This window comes from Miscanthus floridulus, chromosome 6, assembly GCF_019320115.1.
Source record: "Miscanthus floridulus cultivar M001 chromosome 6, ASM1932011v1, whole genome shotgun sequence".
Classification (NCBI taxonomy): Eukaryota; Viridiplantae; Streptophyta; class Magnoliopsida; order Poales; family Poaceae; genus Miscanthus; species Miscanthus floridulus.
The window spans coordinates 4,256,069-4,272,741 of NC_089585.1; the positions used below are offsets into that span (position 1 = coordinate 4,256,069).

General features: G+C 48.3%; 2 protein-coding genes across 2 annotated transcripts; one reads left to right on the top strand and one right to left on the bottom strand.

Annotated features, from left to right (window-relative positions):
• Positions 1-12,286: 12,286 nt before the first annotated feature.
• LOC136457453 (uncharacterized) lies at positions 12,287-13,481 on the top strand. The gene is made up of 4 exons (XM_066457479.1): positions 12,287-12,817; positions 12,934-13,050; positions 13,162-13,242; positions 13,323-13,481. The coding sequence occupies exons 1-4, from the start codon at positions 12,320-12,322 to the stop codon at positions 13,479-13,481; spliced, it is 855 nt and encodes a 284-aa protein (XP_066313576.1). The 5' UTR covers positions 12,287-12,319.
• Positions 13,482-13,649: 168 nt separating this feature from the next.
• LOC136457452 (alkaline ceramidase TOD1-like) lies at positions 13,650-16,284 on the bottom strand. The gene is made up of 4 exons (XM_066457478.1): positions 15,888-16,284; positions 15,155-15,355; positions 14,323-14,922; positions 13,650-14,128 (listed from the first exon to the last, which is right to left on the bottom strand). The coding sequence occupies exons 1-4, from the start codon at positions 16,144-16,146 to the stop codon at positions 13,785-13,787; spliced, it is 1,404 nt and encodes a 467-aa protein (XP_066313575.1). The 5' UTR covers positions 16,147-16,284; the 3' UTR covers positions 13,650-13,784.
• Between the last annotated feature and the right edge of the window lie 389 nt (positions 16,285-16,673).

Here is a 16,673-nt window from a genome sequence, read left to right on the forward strand (position 1 = left end):
AAGGATTGATGTGGAAATCAATGGATTTGCTTAGGGGCTTAAGGTCAACAATGGATTGAGAGAGAGAGCTCCTGCTCTATTTTGGACGTACTGAAGTGAGGAAGAAGAGAGCAGGTTGGTTGGTTACCATTGGAAAGGAAGGGGAAATGTATATATACCCCCAGCCCCCAATGGTCCCTTAAATCGTAGATAGCCGTTGGAGAGGAAAGGAAAAGGTATATGTACCCCCAGCCCTCAACGGACACTGCACCCAAGAGGTCGAGTGAGACGAGGCTGCGACCAAAGAGTCAGGAGAGCCAGAGCCTGCGACCTTGAGTTCGGTCGAGACAGAGCCCATGACCAAAGGGTCGGGCGAGCCGGAGCCCGCGACCTTCGGGTCAGGCGAGATGGAGCTCGCAACTAAAGTGCTGGGTGAGCCAGAGTCCATGACCTTGGGTTCAGGCGAGACGGAGCTCGCAACCAAAGGGTTGGGTGAGCCGGAGGCCGTGACCTTGGGGTCAGGTGAGCCAAAGCCCGCGACCTTTGGGTCAGGCGAAACGGAGCCCATGACCAAAGGGTCGGGTGAGCCGGAGCCCACGTCCAAGGGGTCGAGTGAGTCGGAGCTCACACCCAAGGGGTTAGGCAAGTCGAAGCTCACACCACGCAAGACAGCAAGGGTAATAGTGAAGTGTAGACTGTCTTGGCTGTGAATCTAATGATGTTTATGGTTGTTTGAGCACTTGGTAGCACATATTAGCTTAAGCATCATGACCCCCTTTATAGTATGGTTTTTTCCTATACTCAAATTCAAGATATAAAAGAATCTTAAACCTCTTTTGAGTTTGAAGCCATCTATATTTGTAATTGGGGGCTCCTCTGTTTCATGTAGCATCCTCGAATATAAATTCCCTACTTGTCATCTCGATAAATCTCATTAGTTCTCTAGTTACGTGGTTATTATCACCAAAACCCACAATTAGGGCTTGATTGCACTTTCAATCTTCCCCTTTTTTGTGATTAATGGCAACCCAATTAGAGATTACAAAAGATATAAAATACATACTAAGCTTTTTGAGCCATGGGTGTAGAGCCTCCCCCTAAGTATGTGAATAGAGAATTGAATTCTCAAATTGGCATAAGAAGCCAAGATTCACATTTTAGTGAAAGTGATGGGGCTCCCCCTACATCCATGCTCCTATGGGGTGCTGCATACTGTGTCAGGTATGTAAAACATGATATAAATGATAGTTTATGCACACATGTACTTGCTGCTGTGTGGCAGTGCCGCACCTAACTGTACGAGCAAGACAGAGTCAAGCACCACACAGCTAGCTCAAACAAAAAAGATATGCAACCTAGCACAATAAGATGACTTCTAATTTACATAACGATACATGTCCATATCCAATTCACAAAGAGTCAAATAGTAGCATTATTTCACAATTTAGAGTTTTGAGCGACTCTCAAACTTTCTACCTAGCGAAGACTAACACTCATCGAATAGGACATGAAGCGCAGCTGCTGTGAAAAGTTGTTGACCCCTCTAATTTTCTCCCCCTTTGGCATAAAGCACCAAAAAGAGAAGAAAAGAAGAAAGATCAATACCTGCTCGTCATCTCCCTAGGTGTTCGTCCAATCAATACCATCACCTCCTGCAATAGTCTCGGCACCACCATCACCATCATCGTCGTCGGAGTCAATACATGCATGGCCCTGATGCTGAGTAGTGGCGGTGTATCGAGTGGAACTTGTGGAACGCTTCGGCTCCTGTCTCTGACGATATCCCTCTAGGGTCTCATCCCAATCTACTGCTCGTCCCTGCTACTCCGCCTTATCATCTGAATCTGTATCAGAGAGACTCGGAAGGTCATACTATGGAGTAATTGGTGGAAGGTCCTTTCCACATTGCTGACGCTACTCAAGCTATATCTCATACGCTCTGCCGGCTGCATAGGTGCACCTACCGAAGATTGCCTTCAACCACTTGCAAACTTCATCATCTTGCCTCCACTATGAGACCTAGAGCGGGAAGATTCAGGGATATCTATATGAGCATGAGAGCTCTCCGCTCCCTGAGTAGCTGTAGCTGGCTAGGTCTTCTCAATTTGTAGACGGTGTGCATCCCATCCTTCGAAAAATAAAAACCAGTGACCCTCTCAATCATGAACATGAGGTAAGGGCATAGGGAAGACCCCTCCTCCCATCCTCCACTACAAATCTCAACATAGTCCACATGAATCTAGGGACATTGAACCTGTCCCCACCTGGAGCAAATCTAGCCAATACATTTCTCACATAGCCATCAATATCTGAGGCTGCTCCATCCTTTGGGTTGATGGTGTTCCTGATGAGGTTGTTCAGGATGTAATAGAAGCTATGTAGACCACTCCTCTTATCATCTGCAATCCTTCTATCTCTCCACATATAATTGATGTCATGGATCTTAGCTTGGGGCTCATCATGAATGTAAGTGTAACCTCTGTGCTCCTCCCCAAAGCCAAGAATCCAACTGAAAGTGACAAAATCGACTCGGTAGTGCTGACCATCAGTCATCTAGTGAATCTCATCAGGGGTCTGGTCATAGAAGTATGTGGCATGAAACTGTGCAAGGACCTCCTCATTCCAGTTGTACTAGAAACCCATGATGTCTGAAAGCTGAAACCTGTCACAAATTTTGATTACCTTGTCAAACTCAGTCTCCTCCTTTTTCTGCATCTCATCTCAATCAATATATTGTATCTTGATGATTTTAGTTTTCTTGGATGCAAGAATGGTAGTGGCATAAAAGTTAGAATGAAACTCATTCCAGAATCTATAATCAATGCTCAAATCATTGCGCACTACATAGGGATTGATTCCCCTTGCCTCTTCCACCAGCTTCCAACTTTTGGAATAGTTGACAACTGCATGCTGGTGAGAGTCATCTGGAGGTCTCATGATGATCTCACCCTCAAAATCTCTCATGTATCTGCCATCAAACTCAGAGAGATGCTATGGGGTGTCAGGAATGACATCAGTGGTATGACCTGTCATCTCTAGCCTCTCCTCATCTTCAATGTATTGCTTGCACTTCCCCCTATCACCAAGTCCCCTTCGAGCTGCACTACTACCTGTTGCTGTTGACCTCCCTCGACCACGGCGAGGTGGATCCTTGTCTCTTTGCTCATTCATCTTTCTTTCCCCCCCTTCGATCATTATCTCCATGCTCCATCTTCTCAAACGAGGAATGGAGAGGAGAGGGAAGAAACTGCTCGGGCCAGGGGCAGTAGCAACCGTCAACGACGTTGAGGGAGTGCTGACAGCTGCCGTGACACTATCAGAGATCAGCAACGCACGGCCTTGCTCTAAGGAAAGAGAATTAACACAGAAGGAAAGAGAATTAAGACAAAAGGAAAGAGAGAGGCTGCTATCAATCCTCTGCTATAAATCCTGTGGCCTCGCCACAGTGCCCACCCTCGTGTAACACCCCGGTGTTATGATTCTTTTTAGCGCTGCGATTTAGGCCTCAGCCAAATTTTCGAAATGAGTTTCTCGGATTTTTTATTTAAAACGTATTCGACGCGATAAACGAATCTTGTGTGTCTTAGTTTAGCAGACTCGAATTAAACGCTCAAGTTAAACTACACCGTGCGTAGGAATATTTGTGAATATCCGACGACGATTCTAGCGAACAGTTTGTTTTATTAGCTTAAGTATGAAAAACAACTTTTATAAATAAAATAAAAGCTGTTAATAAATAGAACAATATACACATATATAGCTTTTGAATCAAATTTAAATTTGAGGTTTACTGAGATTTTCATGTGCCTAGACGTTACAAATTGACTAAAGTAGTAAACTGTTATATATATATACATATATATATACATATATGTATGTATGTATGTATGTATGTATGTATGTATGTATGTATGTATGTATGTATGTATGTATGTATGTATGTACACACACGTTACGGCAGTAACTCTAAATCAACAACGTGTAACTGTGCCAGTTGACCTGCTCCTCTGCCCGTTCAGTCTTGTCTCTGCGGCCTCAGTCGTGTCCTGCGCTCTGCTTGTCCGTTGTCTCATTGCCAACCAATCATGTACGTACACAGGAACTAGTGCAGTGGAGTAATGGATGGCGTGAATGCTGAGCTGCTGCTGCTTGTCCGTTCTTTCCTCTCTCTCACTGTATAGTTAACCGACTATTCTCTCTTTTCTTTTCTCCGCTGCGACCCTGTCTGTTCTGGTCTCTGTCCGTCTCCTGATTTCTCGTGCCTATCTCTCTCTGTCTCCTGCTTGCGTTGCTTCCCTCTCTCTAACCCTTCCTCCTTCATGCTGCCGTAAGGAGACGCTATAGCTCCAGTTCACCATCGCCTGGCCGCAGAGCGCAAGCGCACCGAGCCCCTGGCCTACGCTGGTTCGCATCCCGCGCGTGCGCCTCCACCTCGCTCCCAGCGCTGCACCACCGCAACGCTCCAGTGCCGGTGCTCCCTATTACCCAACGCCGTTGCCGCACCTCCCGCCGCTGTCGCAGGTGCGAGCGTGCACGTTTTTTCCCATCGCCGTGCCGGTGCTCTGTCCGCGCCGCCCCACCTCCACGCGCAAGCCGCTGTGCCACGCCGTCTTGCTGCTCCACAGCACCCCACGGTCCCATGAGGCGCCCACTGCTCCATGCGCCGAACCACAGCAGCCGCGCTGCCCTCCCGCGTCGGCCGTACCGCACCACCGCAACCCCAAGCCACCTCCACCATGCCTCCCGCGCTACATCTACCAGTGCCAGCCTCTCCCTCGTCTTCTCCTTGCCTGTGTGCCCGAGCCTACGCTAGAGCCGGTCCATCCCCACGCGCATGCCTCGGTCCCGTGCTGGGCATGCTGTTCCTTGGCGTGTCGTGGCCGCACTTCCTCCCCTTCCAAAATTCATCGTGCACGAAGCGCTTCCCTCAAATTCCTTGCGCTCACTGGTGCCCGAGGTCCCTAGCTTGTCACTGCTGTCGATCGTGGTGGAAATCGTCCATCAGAGAGCTCGCACGAAGCATCGCCGTCGCCGCTGGCCACCATGGGCGCCGCACTGAGCTCGGCCATGGTTTCCTCTCCTTCCTTGCTTCCTCTGTTTGATTCTTGATGTTTTGGTTCCGCACTGATGTCACAGCTTTGTCCGTGAAGCAGTTTCACCGGTGGGTCTTCGTAGCAGCAGGAACACCGCTGTCGTCACGGTGCACCGGCGCCACCATTGCTGCACATGAGGCCAGCGTAGCTCTAGCCCTTCCCACCTTGAACCATTCCGCGACTAGGACTATGGTAAGCCCCCATTGCTCATCGCATGTCTTCTTGGTTCTAGTACGTATCCTTGCGCCGGAACAAGCTCGTCGCCCCGATGAACGGCCGCTGCCATCGGTCTACACGCGGACGGGCGTGTGTGACCTTGCCCAATTACTCGACGCCATCGCCCTAGTTCCATGGCCACCACTCGACGCTATCGCGCACTCGCGCGCGTGCGAAGCATCCACTGATTGCCAGTACTCCACGGACGGTTTGGCCGTCGCCGGACCGCCCCCTGCCAGTGCTCTGCTCTGGAGAACCTCATGGTCCAGTGTTTGGAAATATAAACGAGGATAGGGGGTTATTGAGATAAGACTGAGAGAGTAATAAATAGTGCAAATCGGTGTGGCGATTAGACAAATAGATAAGGGGTTTTCTGCAAGCATGCCACGCCTGGGCTGGGTACGCCTGCGCCGTTCCGTCGCCGCGGGCCATGCTCTGGCTGGGCCGGCCTGCTGCCACTCGTGTCCACACGCGCGCCTGGGCCAGCGTTGCTGGGCCGTCCGCGCCCAAGCGCTGGGCCAGCCAGTGGCCACCCTGGCTAGGCCGCCGGTCGGGCGCGCTCGGGGGCTGTCAGTCCCCGCCTAGGCCGTCTACCGGTTCCCGCTAGGCCGCCTGCGCTGGGTCGGCTTGCCGCTGTGCGCGCGCTAGGTCGGCTTGCCACTGTGCGCGCGCTGGGCCGGCCTACCGAGGACTGCAGCGCCTGTGCTGCTCTTGCGCTGTTGGGCTGATAGGGTGTGGCCGCCGGCATTCCAGTTTCTAATGTTTTGCTAATATATGTTTCTAGTTAACTTGTAAAATCGAGATAAAATTTTGTAAGTGTCCAAAAATAGTGAAACCAGTTTTGTTGAGTCCCTAAAATCATAACCTACCTATTAGTGTAATTCGTTCACATAGTTTGATGATATTTTTAGATCTATATAATTAAAATGGGATACTTAATATTGTAAAATATAAGCTTATAGGGCTTGTTGTGATAAATTGGTAATAGTATTGGATCTGAAATCTTTACAGTAGGTTCCTAGCAATATTAGCTGCTCACCATAATTTTGTAGCTCTAGAATAATTAGTTGCTAGATAAATAATAATGTCCTATTACGAATAAAGAAACACCTTGGTTTATATAACTAAAAACAGTGTTGGGAAATAACGTCTTATTCGATAACATGGGTATGTAGCCTAAGTACGGTCGTCGTTAGATCTAGCTCGTTAACTTGAGCGGCGTAAAGCTTAGTTATACGAGTCACGATGGCAGTTGATTAATTAGATCTTTGCATTGCATCGCATGCATATTATATAGGTACGATGATGGATCACGGAGTCATCGGGAGTTGCTGGAGAAATGGTGCTTTTGGAGATCATGTCGCCATGATGGAAAGCTAACTTCTAATTATATTTTACCCAGGCAAGCCCCGGTGCATAACCCCTACTTTTCTGCAGTTTAAATTATATATGTGCATTAAGTTTTAAGAAGTTGAATGAAACCCACTTGCATATATATCTTTATCCTATGAGTCTTACTAGTATGACAGGATCGTGTAGAATGCTATGCTACAGGACTCCGGTAGAAGTCGAGTGATTGCCGGTTACTCGCGAGATATAGGAAATACATCATTGGATTATTATCACTTGGAAAATATAAAAATGGTGACTGGGCAGGGATATGGTTTAGGTATTGGTGGGTGTAAGAGGTTGTGTCGCTGTGAACGCGGGGCACAGCTTGGTTACACTGCTTTCCCTGTCTGGTCGGTTAAGGACCGGTCATTGCATATGACTCTAGGCAAGTCACAGACTTATTATCCCGAGCACATACTTGTGTATGGGCGCTTGGAAGACTTGTTGCTCTCTTGTCGCGGATCCGGCTCTTTCTGGACCGACGGTCAGGGTTTTATTTTGGTGAAGGAGGTCCTTGCACCGCACTGAGTCTAGGACTCAGGGGCAGAGGCTTGGAGTCCCAGTTTGGACGGGGACCTGGACACTTGGCATAGGAGAGTGATGGGTTGGTCCTGCTTGTGCCTAGGGTACAAGCGGGGCGTGTGTTTTTGGGGTACCCAGCTGGGGGCATTGATTCGCGAATTGTCGGGCGATCCGGTACGGCTTGTCTACGGTTTAGCATCGTAGTAAGAACTGAAAGATGAAGGATGGAAGATGGACAAAGGAAATCTGATTGCTTACCACCTGCTTGAAAGTAGCACATGTGCTTACATAGAATGGTTAGTTAATGAACCAATGCGGCTATTAATAAAAATCGAATATAAGGACGCACGATTAGTAATGCTTCCTGCAAATGCAATAAACCCACAAGCCAGATAGCCTTGCATATCCTTAGAGTCTTTTCTTTCCTCCTATCGGGTAAGTCTTGTTGAGTATAATTGAGTACTCAGGGTTTTATTCCCCCTATTGCAGGTAACAGGTGGAGGCTTGAGATGACCTTTGTGTGTGGATTCCTCCTGGTAGGCTCAGAGAGGACTTCCTTTACGCTGCGATCGTAGTTGTTATTTATAACTTTCACCAAATACTTTTATAAACGAAAGTTTCATAATCTGTTGTCGTAGTCTATATATCAATACTTTATCATGTCATTAATAGATGTTTATTTTCGATGTAACTCTGTTCACATGTTTAAATTACGCTGTTCAATTAAATTATTCATAACTCTAATAATATGATTTCATTCCGCTGTTATATTAATAAATATTATACTCTGATGTTGTATTAAAAGTGATATAAGAAATGGTTCAGAATGATGTAAGCTTTATTCCCTCATTTGTGATCCTGATGGCGAAAATGTTAATTTTTGGGTTCTCCCCTGGGGTGTGCCCGACGGAACCGAGTAATTTATTGTTCTCCCTCGAGTGCTTAGTGTCTAATGGAAGACAAGCACTCCTGTGAGGCATTAGATTAGGCGGTTCTGCCACACCTCGCCAGCTGAGCTCGCCCTCGCTCGCATGAATAAAGTATCAGTTATTACTTTTTTTTGCTCGTGCATGATAGGCGGAGTGGCCACTACTGACGATTTCAGCAAATTGGTATTCAATCCTATTTGTAATGAGGCGCATGATTTTCAAAGTGAGGTTCTTTTGGGGTAATTCATTGATTTAATTTATTAACTACAACACTGACCCAAAAGTTTTTTATTTATTTATAGGCCTACGCAATCGTCTGCTTGTTGATGAAGCCAAACGTCACCGAGTTCAAGAATTTGCTAAGGACACTGTGTCATGTCTCATAGATTTAGAGAACTAAATAATATTAAAATTATTTACACGCTTGTGACATGCACTTTGAATAGATGATGGACATGAATTTAGTTTAATATAATAGTTATTTTGTGCATTTTTGTTGGTCAAACAGATTCAAAATATATGGATTGAGCAATGTTTGTCTGACATATTTGATTGCTTCATTTAGTTTGTAATATCGGAGACTTCTTGCCGATATAAAATATTATTTTAGCCATATCATGGAAATGTCTATATAGTAGAGTTTGTGAGCCTACGGTGCCGTGCTCTTAGTGACTATCAATTTCACAAATTTTGCTTTTTGGATTAAATGTCAGTTTAATGTCTTACAGTATTGTTATCTTATCGTGTGATCTATGTATTTTACTATAAAAGTTTAGTTGTCCCATAGCAACGCACGAGAACGGACCTAGTTTAAGATATTTAAGACTGAAGTAGAAAATTAGCACAACTTAAATATTAAGGTAGTAAGATCCGACCGTGGGGGAGAGTACTACGGTCGACACACCCCATATGACCAAGTTCCTGAGCCTTTTAGAAGGTTCTTACAGGAAAATGGCATAGTAGCCTAGTATTCTACACCGGGCGAGTCTTAGCATAATGAAGTAGCTGAAATACGTAACCGTACCTTAATGGATATGGTGAGAAGCATGATAAGTTACTCTTCTTTACCAATAAATTTATGGATGGAGACTTTGAAAACTGCCATTCATCTTCTTAATAGAGTGTCAAGTAAGTCGGTGCCCAAAATACCGTATGAGTTGTGGACAGGAAAGGAACCCTCAATTAACTATTTACGTGTGTGGGGTTGTTCAGCTGAGGCTAAAGTCTTTAACCCAAACATAGGGAAGCTAGACTCCAAGACAGTCAGTTGCCATTTCATTGGCTATCCAGAAAAGTCAAAATGTTATCACTTCTATTGTCCTGACAGACAAACGAAGTTTATAGAAATAAGACATGCTGTATTCTTGGAGGATGATATGATAAGGAGGAGCATGGTAGCGTGAGAAATTAATTTTGAAAATAAGCGGGTATACGTACCCACTCCAATGGTTTAGGAACCATTCTTCACGCTACCTATTGTTGTTGTACCAATAGCACAAGACACTGTAGTAACAGCACCTGTTGTTAGCTCTCCTATGGCAACAATGAAAGAACATGAGGAACCTGTCGTTCAGGATCCCATAGAACCCGTTGTCACACATGAGGAGCAATAATAGGCTTATATAGAACAAGCGTCACCTAACGAGACCCCTAGAAGGTCTCAAAGAGCCAGGAGATCAGCCATTCCTGAAGACTACGAAGTTTATGAATGTGAGAAATTTCAAATAAAGGGTGATTCCACCTCATTTGAAGAAGCCATGAGAAGCGCTCACTCATCAAAGTGGCTTGAAGCCATGGAAGATGAAATGAAATCAGTAAAAACCAACAATGTTTGGGACTTATAAACAATTCTTAAAGGAGCCAAGACAAAGATAGTAGGCTGTAAATGGGTCTACAAAACCAAACATGACTCCAAAGGAAATATAGAAAAATTCAAAGCGTGACTTGTGGCGAAAGGCTTCACGTAAAGTGAAGGTATAGATTATAATGAGACATTTTCTCCAGTCTCATGTAAGAATTCTTTTAGAATCATAATGGCACTTGTAGCACATTATGATTTAGAATTACATCAGATGGATGTAAAGACGGCGTTCCTAAAAAGGGATCTAGAGAAAAATATTTACATGGCACAACCGAAAGGTTTTGTTGTGAAAGAAAAAAGAACGTATGGGATGCCGCCTGAAGAAATCTATTTACGGATTAAAACAAACTTCAAGACAGTGGTATTTGAAGTTTGATAGTACAATAAGAAAGTTTGGGTTTCAAGAAAATGTAGAGGACAATTGCATTTATGCAAAGTTCAAAAATGGGAAATACATTTTCCTAGTCTTGTATGTGGATGATATTTTGCTCGCTAGCAGTGATGTTAATCTACTACTAGAAACAAAGAAGTTCTTGTCCACGAAGTTTGATATGAAGGATCTCGGTGAAGCTTCGTTTGTCCTATGAATAGAGATTCACCGAGATAGAGAAAAGGGGGTTTTAGGATTATCACAAAAGGCATACTTAGAAAAAGTTCTAAAGAAATATAATATGTAAAATTATAAGTCTTCACCTGCTCCCATAGTCAAGGGCGATAGATATGGGGAATTTCAATGTCCCAGGAACCAATATGAGATCGATCAAATGAAAGTGATTCCATATAGTTCAGTTGTCGGAAGTTTACACTATGCTCAAGTGTGTACTCGCCCTGACTTAGCATTTGTTACCGGGTTACTTAGCAGATATCAGAGTAATTCAGGAATAGAACATTGAAAATTAGTAAAGAAAGTTTTGCGTTACCTGCAAGGTACGAAGGGTCTTATGCTAACGTATAGAAGATCTGATTTCCTGCATATAGAGGGGTATACAGATTCTAATTATACGGGAGATGACAGAAAGTCCACGTCAGGATACATATTCACTCTCGCAGGAGGAGCTATATCATGGAAAAGCTCAAAGCAAACTGTCACTACATCGTCCACAATGTATGCCGAGTTTGTAGCATGTTATGAGGCCACAGGGCAGGTGAATTGGCTAAAGAAATACATGCCCGGGTTGAAAGTGGTAGATGACATACATAAGTCACTCAAGTTATATTGCGATAATAATCCAGTAGTATGTTATGCTCACAACAATAAGTCAAGTGGTGCTGCCAAACACATTGACATTGATCCGCGCCCTGATCATATAATTATGTTGTGAAAGATAAAGTCTAGGATCATATAATTAACATTGAGCATATAAGAATAGAAAAGATGATTGCAGATCCGCTTACAAAAGGCTTACCACCCAGCATGTTCAGAGAACACTTAGCCGGCATAGGTTTAAGGGAAAGCCTATGATTCCTGGACAATAAGAGCCTAGTTGAGAATCTGTTTCAAAATAGAGAGGTGCATTGTAGCTGTTTAATCTAATGACAACTGACCGTGACGATGAAGCATGCTCTATGCAATGATTTGTGATGGAATGGAAACAAGATAAAGTAAGTTAAATTTGAGTCATAATGTGAGATCAAGGGGGAGAATGTTAGATTGATCCCACCAGTTGGCCCAACATCCAATTGGGCCTTGATCCGCGCCCTGATCGGGGGCGCCCAACCCTAACTATGGTTGGTGGACCCCAGTCGTACATCACCATAAAAAGGGAGGTGAGGGCCGGGACACGAGGCACGAGAATCACCTGTGCCGCCAGACACCCCACCTACACCTCTAACCATAAGCCGATCTAAAGAGAGGACGCTACCAGCGACGGGAAGCCGCCACTGCCGCGTCTTCACCGTCGCCTCTGCGACGCCGCCTCTCCACCGACACCGACGCGATGGGCAGCTCGTCTTCCTCGAATGCGGCCGATTGTTTGCATCTCCGCACTCCTCTCTCTTTGTTTCTCGTATTAGCTTATGTTCTAAGGTTTGTCATTTATCATAAATGCAAGTTATACCTGCTAGATCTACTGCTAGATGATCATGCTAATCTATCAAAAAGAACTCCGGCTTAGGGCCTAGTTCAGCTCAGTTGATTAGCTAAAGGCAGAGCGCACTAGATGCCTTGCTTGCGGTGGCCGAGGACGCAAAGCACCATGCCGGCTGCCGGGGCATGCGTGGTGCACAAGATGATGCCATGGATAAAAGCAAAAGATGGAAAGAAAACGGAGAAGAGAAGATCGCCCACCATCTGACCGCAAGCAGAGCTGAACAATCCAGTCAAGCGCATGGAACCATCTTTCCGCACGCCGCACGCCACGGTGACCGGAGCAAATGCCGCTCCGCTATCCGTGCGCCACCGCGGCGCGCACAGGGTTCGCGGCGCCGTGCGCGCCCACCTCCACTTCCAGGGGACGGCGGCGCGGGAGCCGGGCGATCCGCACCAGAACAAGCAGGCGGTCCCGGCGAAGGGACGAGGCCCGACGGCGCTGCCCAACGCCGCGCTGAGGGTGGGCGCCGGCGTGGCGCTGGCGCTCGCGCTGGGCGGCGTCTCGTGGACGGCGCGCGGCGGGAGCGCCGGCCCCGGCCCCGTCACGCAGCCGGCCATGGTGTGCGCCCTCAATGCCGTCACCGACGCCGCGCTCCGCGCCTCCGCGGAGCAGCGTGGCGCGGCGACCATGAAGACCAGCGTGGACGCGCTCTCGGACTCGCTGTTCCGGCGCGAGGACTCGCCCCGGGACCGCGCCACGCTCATGGACCTCGTCTTTGAGCAAGTCACCAAAGAGGTGTGCCCTTTCTAGCTACTCGCGTGCAGTGCAGGCCAGTGATCGATTGCACAGCCACTGGCCGATGCTAACTTGCTAACTTGCTAAGTTGCTAACGCTGTGGAGTTCGTGCGCAGCATATCACCGACAGGGGGAAGCTGACGAGCCTGCTGCAGAAGGAGTTCTCGGCGTCCCGCGACTCGGAAAGGAAGCTTGACCTCGGGTTGCTGCTCACTGACGTTCTGATCAACCAGGTGACCTGCCACATCTTCCTTGACATGTGTCAACTCACAGTACGTTAATGCATGCTTCATCCATTGGTGATCTGACCCAGTAGAACCCTATCTTCGACATGCGTTGCGCAGAGAGACTGGCAGAGGGCGAAAGAAGTTTGCCAGCAGCTTACAGGCCGCTACCAACGTGACTCGAGGCCGTACCTTCACTTAGTAATGTTTCTACTTTCTCACGCGGCGTTGGGTTTCTGAACTTCTATGTTCTGAATGAATACACTCAATGTTTTGTTCAGGCTGTGATCAACATGATGATAGCAGTGGAAGCCATGCTGTCCCCTGACACTGCCACCACCGACGACATCGAGAAGATGACCAGGACTGCCATGGACGCCTGGAAGGAGTTCAAGAACAAGAGCGAGCTAGCCAAGGGGGCAGCAGATTCCACCGCCTGATAGCTGATATAACACCACCATGCTTGCAGTTTGCCTGACGCTGAAGATTTCTGTTGAGTGCTGACTGATCCAGGGATGACTGATGAATCTGTGTGTCTTGTGATTGTCAAGTCGTTTCAATTCCAATGCCTGTCACTAAATTTTCTAATTCTTTTTTTTTTTGCATAGTAAATTTTATTTACAAAATGTTCTAGTTTGTCAATTATTACCCTGCAGTTTGCCAGCATATGTACACACACCCATACAAACAAAATTTAAATAAAAAGATTACAAAAAAGAATGGACCTGCATTTTGCAAAGGCCTTAGTCAGCAGACTCCCCCCACATCTTGAGAAGATACCTCTCGCAGCTGCTCCCGGCGATGTCTCTCGAGGACGCTATCCTGGTGCCGCCCTGCTGCTTCCCTCGGCCACCGCCGCCGCTGCCGCCGCCAGGCTTGAGGTTGTGCCGGTACTCGACGGCGATCTGCTCGAACACCTCGACCTCGAACATGTTGATGCTCAGCTTGGGGCTCATGTGGTCCCTGACGTAGGCGAACGCGAGCTGGTCCCGCGGGCTGAACGCCTCCAGCTCGTTGAACAGCAGGCAGGAGAAGAGGTCGCTGGCCACGCCGTGCCTCCTGATGATGACCGCCGTGTCCGGCACATCTGCAGCATGGCAACACGTACAATAGTCACGATTCAAGATTCTGAAATTTTGGACGGACGTGTTGTTCTTGTTGCATCAGAACATGGCACAGCATGTGTCATAAATCTTGTTCGTTCCGTCGAACAAGAAGATATCAGAATCAATGCTGCCGTGGACTCATCGCGTGTCTCCGTCCGGCGTCTGCATTTCGTACCCGACGGATATGGAAGCTTGCTGGGGGACCATGGCTGCAGGCCGTTGGCGCAGTAGGTCTCCATCTGCGCCCTGACGGCGTCGACGTCGCGGCACTTGCGCCACCGCGCCGTCGCGATGGCCTCCTCCATGGTGTGGCGGTTGAAGGGGTGCCTGGACACCGCCACGTCCGCGCCCTCGCGGACCAGGAGCGCGTGCACAAGCAGCGCCGGGTCCACCGTGAGCTGCACCTTGGCGTCCACCCACACGCTGAACCTGGCGTTCGGGAACAGCCGGTGCAGCAGGTGCTTGGCGACCACGCCGTTCATCGCCGGGTCCTCGTAGGGGAGGCGCCCGCCGCCGGCGCGACGACCACCCAGCGTCACCACGCGCCACGCGCCGACGGTGGTGTGTTTGCCGCCGCCGCCGCCACGAGCGTCGTGAGCAGGAAGGACGCCCTGCCGCGCGAGGACCCCGCGGGTGGCGTCGTCGATGAATAGGAAGAAGCACGCCGTGCGTAGCGTCTCGGAACCCAGTCCCCTGGGCTGCCGGACCTTGTCGTAGTCGTTCATGATCGCCGACGCCACCACCACGCCCCTGCACTTCTCCATGGCCAATCTGTCTGAAAGTCGTCAACGTTAAAATATTCAGTGATGTTCTTTATGATTGCATCGCGACAGCAAAAGCACTTGTGTATCATTTGTCTTGCATCCAAAGGCGAAATAATGGCGCGCGATCACAAGAGATAACTAGCCACCCGCCACTCGAATGCTCCCCAAATTATGAGCGCGATCGCGGCGAAATCTCCAGTTCTCCATGCGTGTGAATGTGATTAGTTAGATCAAGGAGCTCACCATGTTCTGGGACGGGAAATTCCCGGAAGAACCCGCAGGGAATCGCCACTTGGTCGTCGGTGTGGCTGAAGAAGGATCTCCGTTCCTCGGCCGAGAAGTTCCCTGCAAACGTGGCCCTCCTGCCATTCTGGTACCGCAACGCAGGGGACGCCGAGGTGTTGCGGCAGAGGCCATGGATCTCTTCCAAGGCAGTCTTGTAGTCTGCTCAAGCAGTGAGTGTAAAAGATCCTTTTTTAGGGGGAGAAAGAACACCTGAGCATCACTATTCACTACACCTAGCAAAGAGCATACGCATGGCAACTGACATGATCCGAGACTTATGTTCCACAAACACCAAGTCAAATGAGAAAACGCCAAACTAACATCAGTTGCAAATCGTAATTCATTTTGACTTTTCTTGACAAATAGCTTTTCCTATACCACGAAACTATGCATTTTTTTTAAACGTACGAAACTATGCACTTGGTAAAGTCAAAACGACGTACAATTTGAAACCGGTGCATATAAATTTCAAATCTATCCAAAATGAAACGAACAACCACGGCGATGAGGCAGACTTGTCAAAGGCGATGCAGATGACTCCGATCGTTACGCGGGTCATCATCGCCTCATGCGACGAAACACGAAAACGGGAAAGGAAGATGCGCCACGCAAGCAACGAGAGAACGAAGATCGCTCGGGGCCAGACGGCCACGGGTGCGTGCAGTGCGGTGCAACTCTTGCCGGACCGGACCTGCGAAGGCGACGGGGTTGGAGCAGAGCGCGCGCGGGGTGGGCAGGGCGTGCCTGTGCTCGCCGTAGCCGGGCGGGTATCGGAAGAGCGGCTTGGGTGGGGAGGGGAAGGGCAGGAGGCGGAGGCAGCCGCGGCGGCCGGGGTCGGTGAAGGAGACGTAGAGCGCGGGCGGGAGCGTGGTGAGGAGGTAGAGCAGGGACAGGCACAGCAGCTTGGACTGCAGCACCGGGGGCCTCCGAACGCGCACCGGCCACCCCATGCCACGGCGGGGACGGGCGGGGCGGGGCGGTTCTGGACGCGCGCGGTGCGGCCGGCGGTTGCCTGGCCTTGGTTGCCGCTTGGTTCTGCCGGCCCTTGCTCCGCTCGACCACTCCTCCTGATCAGGACGCGCGAGGACCGGGCACTGAGAGCGAGTGATACTAGGAGTTGGTTGCAGACTGAGGGTCTGAGGCAGTGACCGTAGTAGCTTTCGGCTTTCCCAGCACTCATTTGCGTCGTATGCATGCAGCCTCCCCCGGCTTGGCTGTTGCGGACACCCTGTTTCTCAACTGCTTAGAGAAAAATTCAAGCTTTAAATTTGGGAGCAAATTTTAACCTCTATATATCTCTATCTAGAGAACTATCTCATGAATATTCTCTATATCTCTTATATAATCTTATATCTCTAATGGATTTTTTAAGGTTTCATTCTCCATACTCCAATAATTTATCACAATTGTCATTGTATGGAAAAGCTCATAAAAAACAACCATGTATTGAATATAAGGGTGATTTTAGATATCGGAA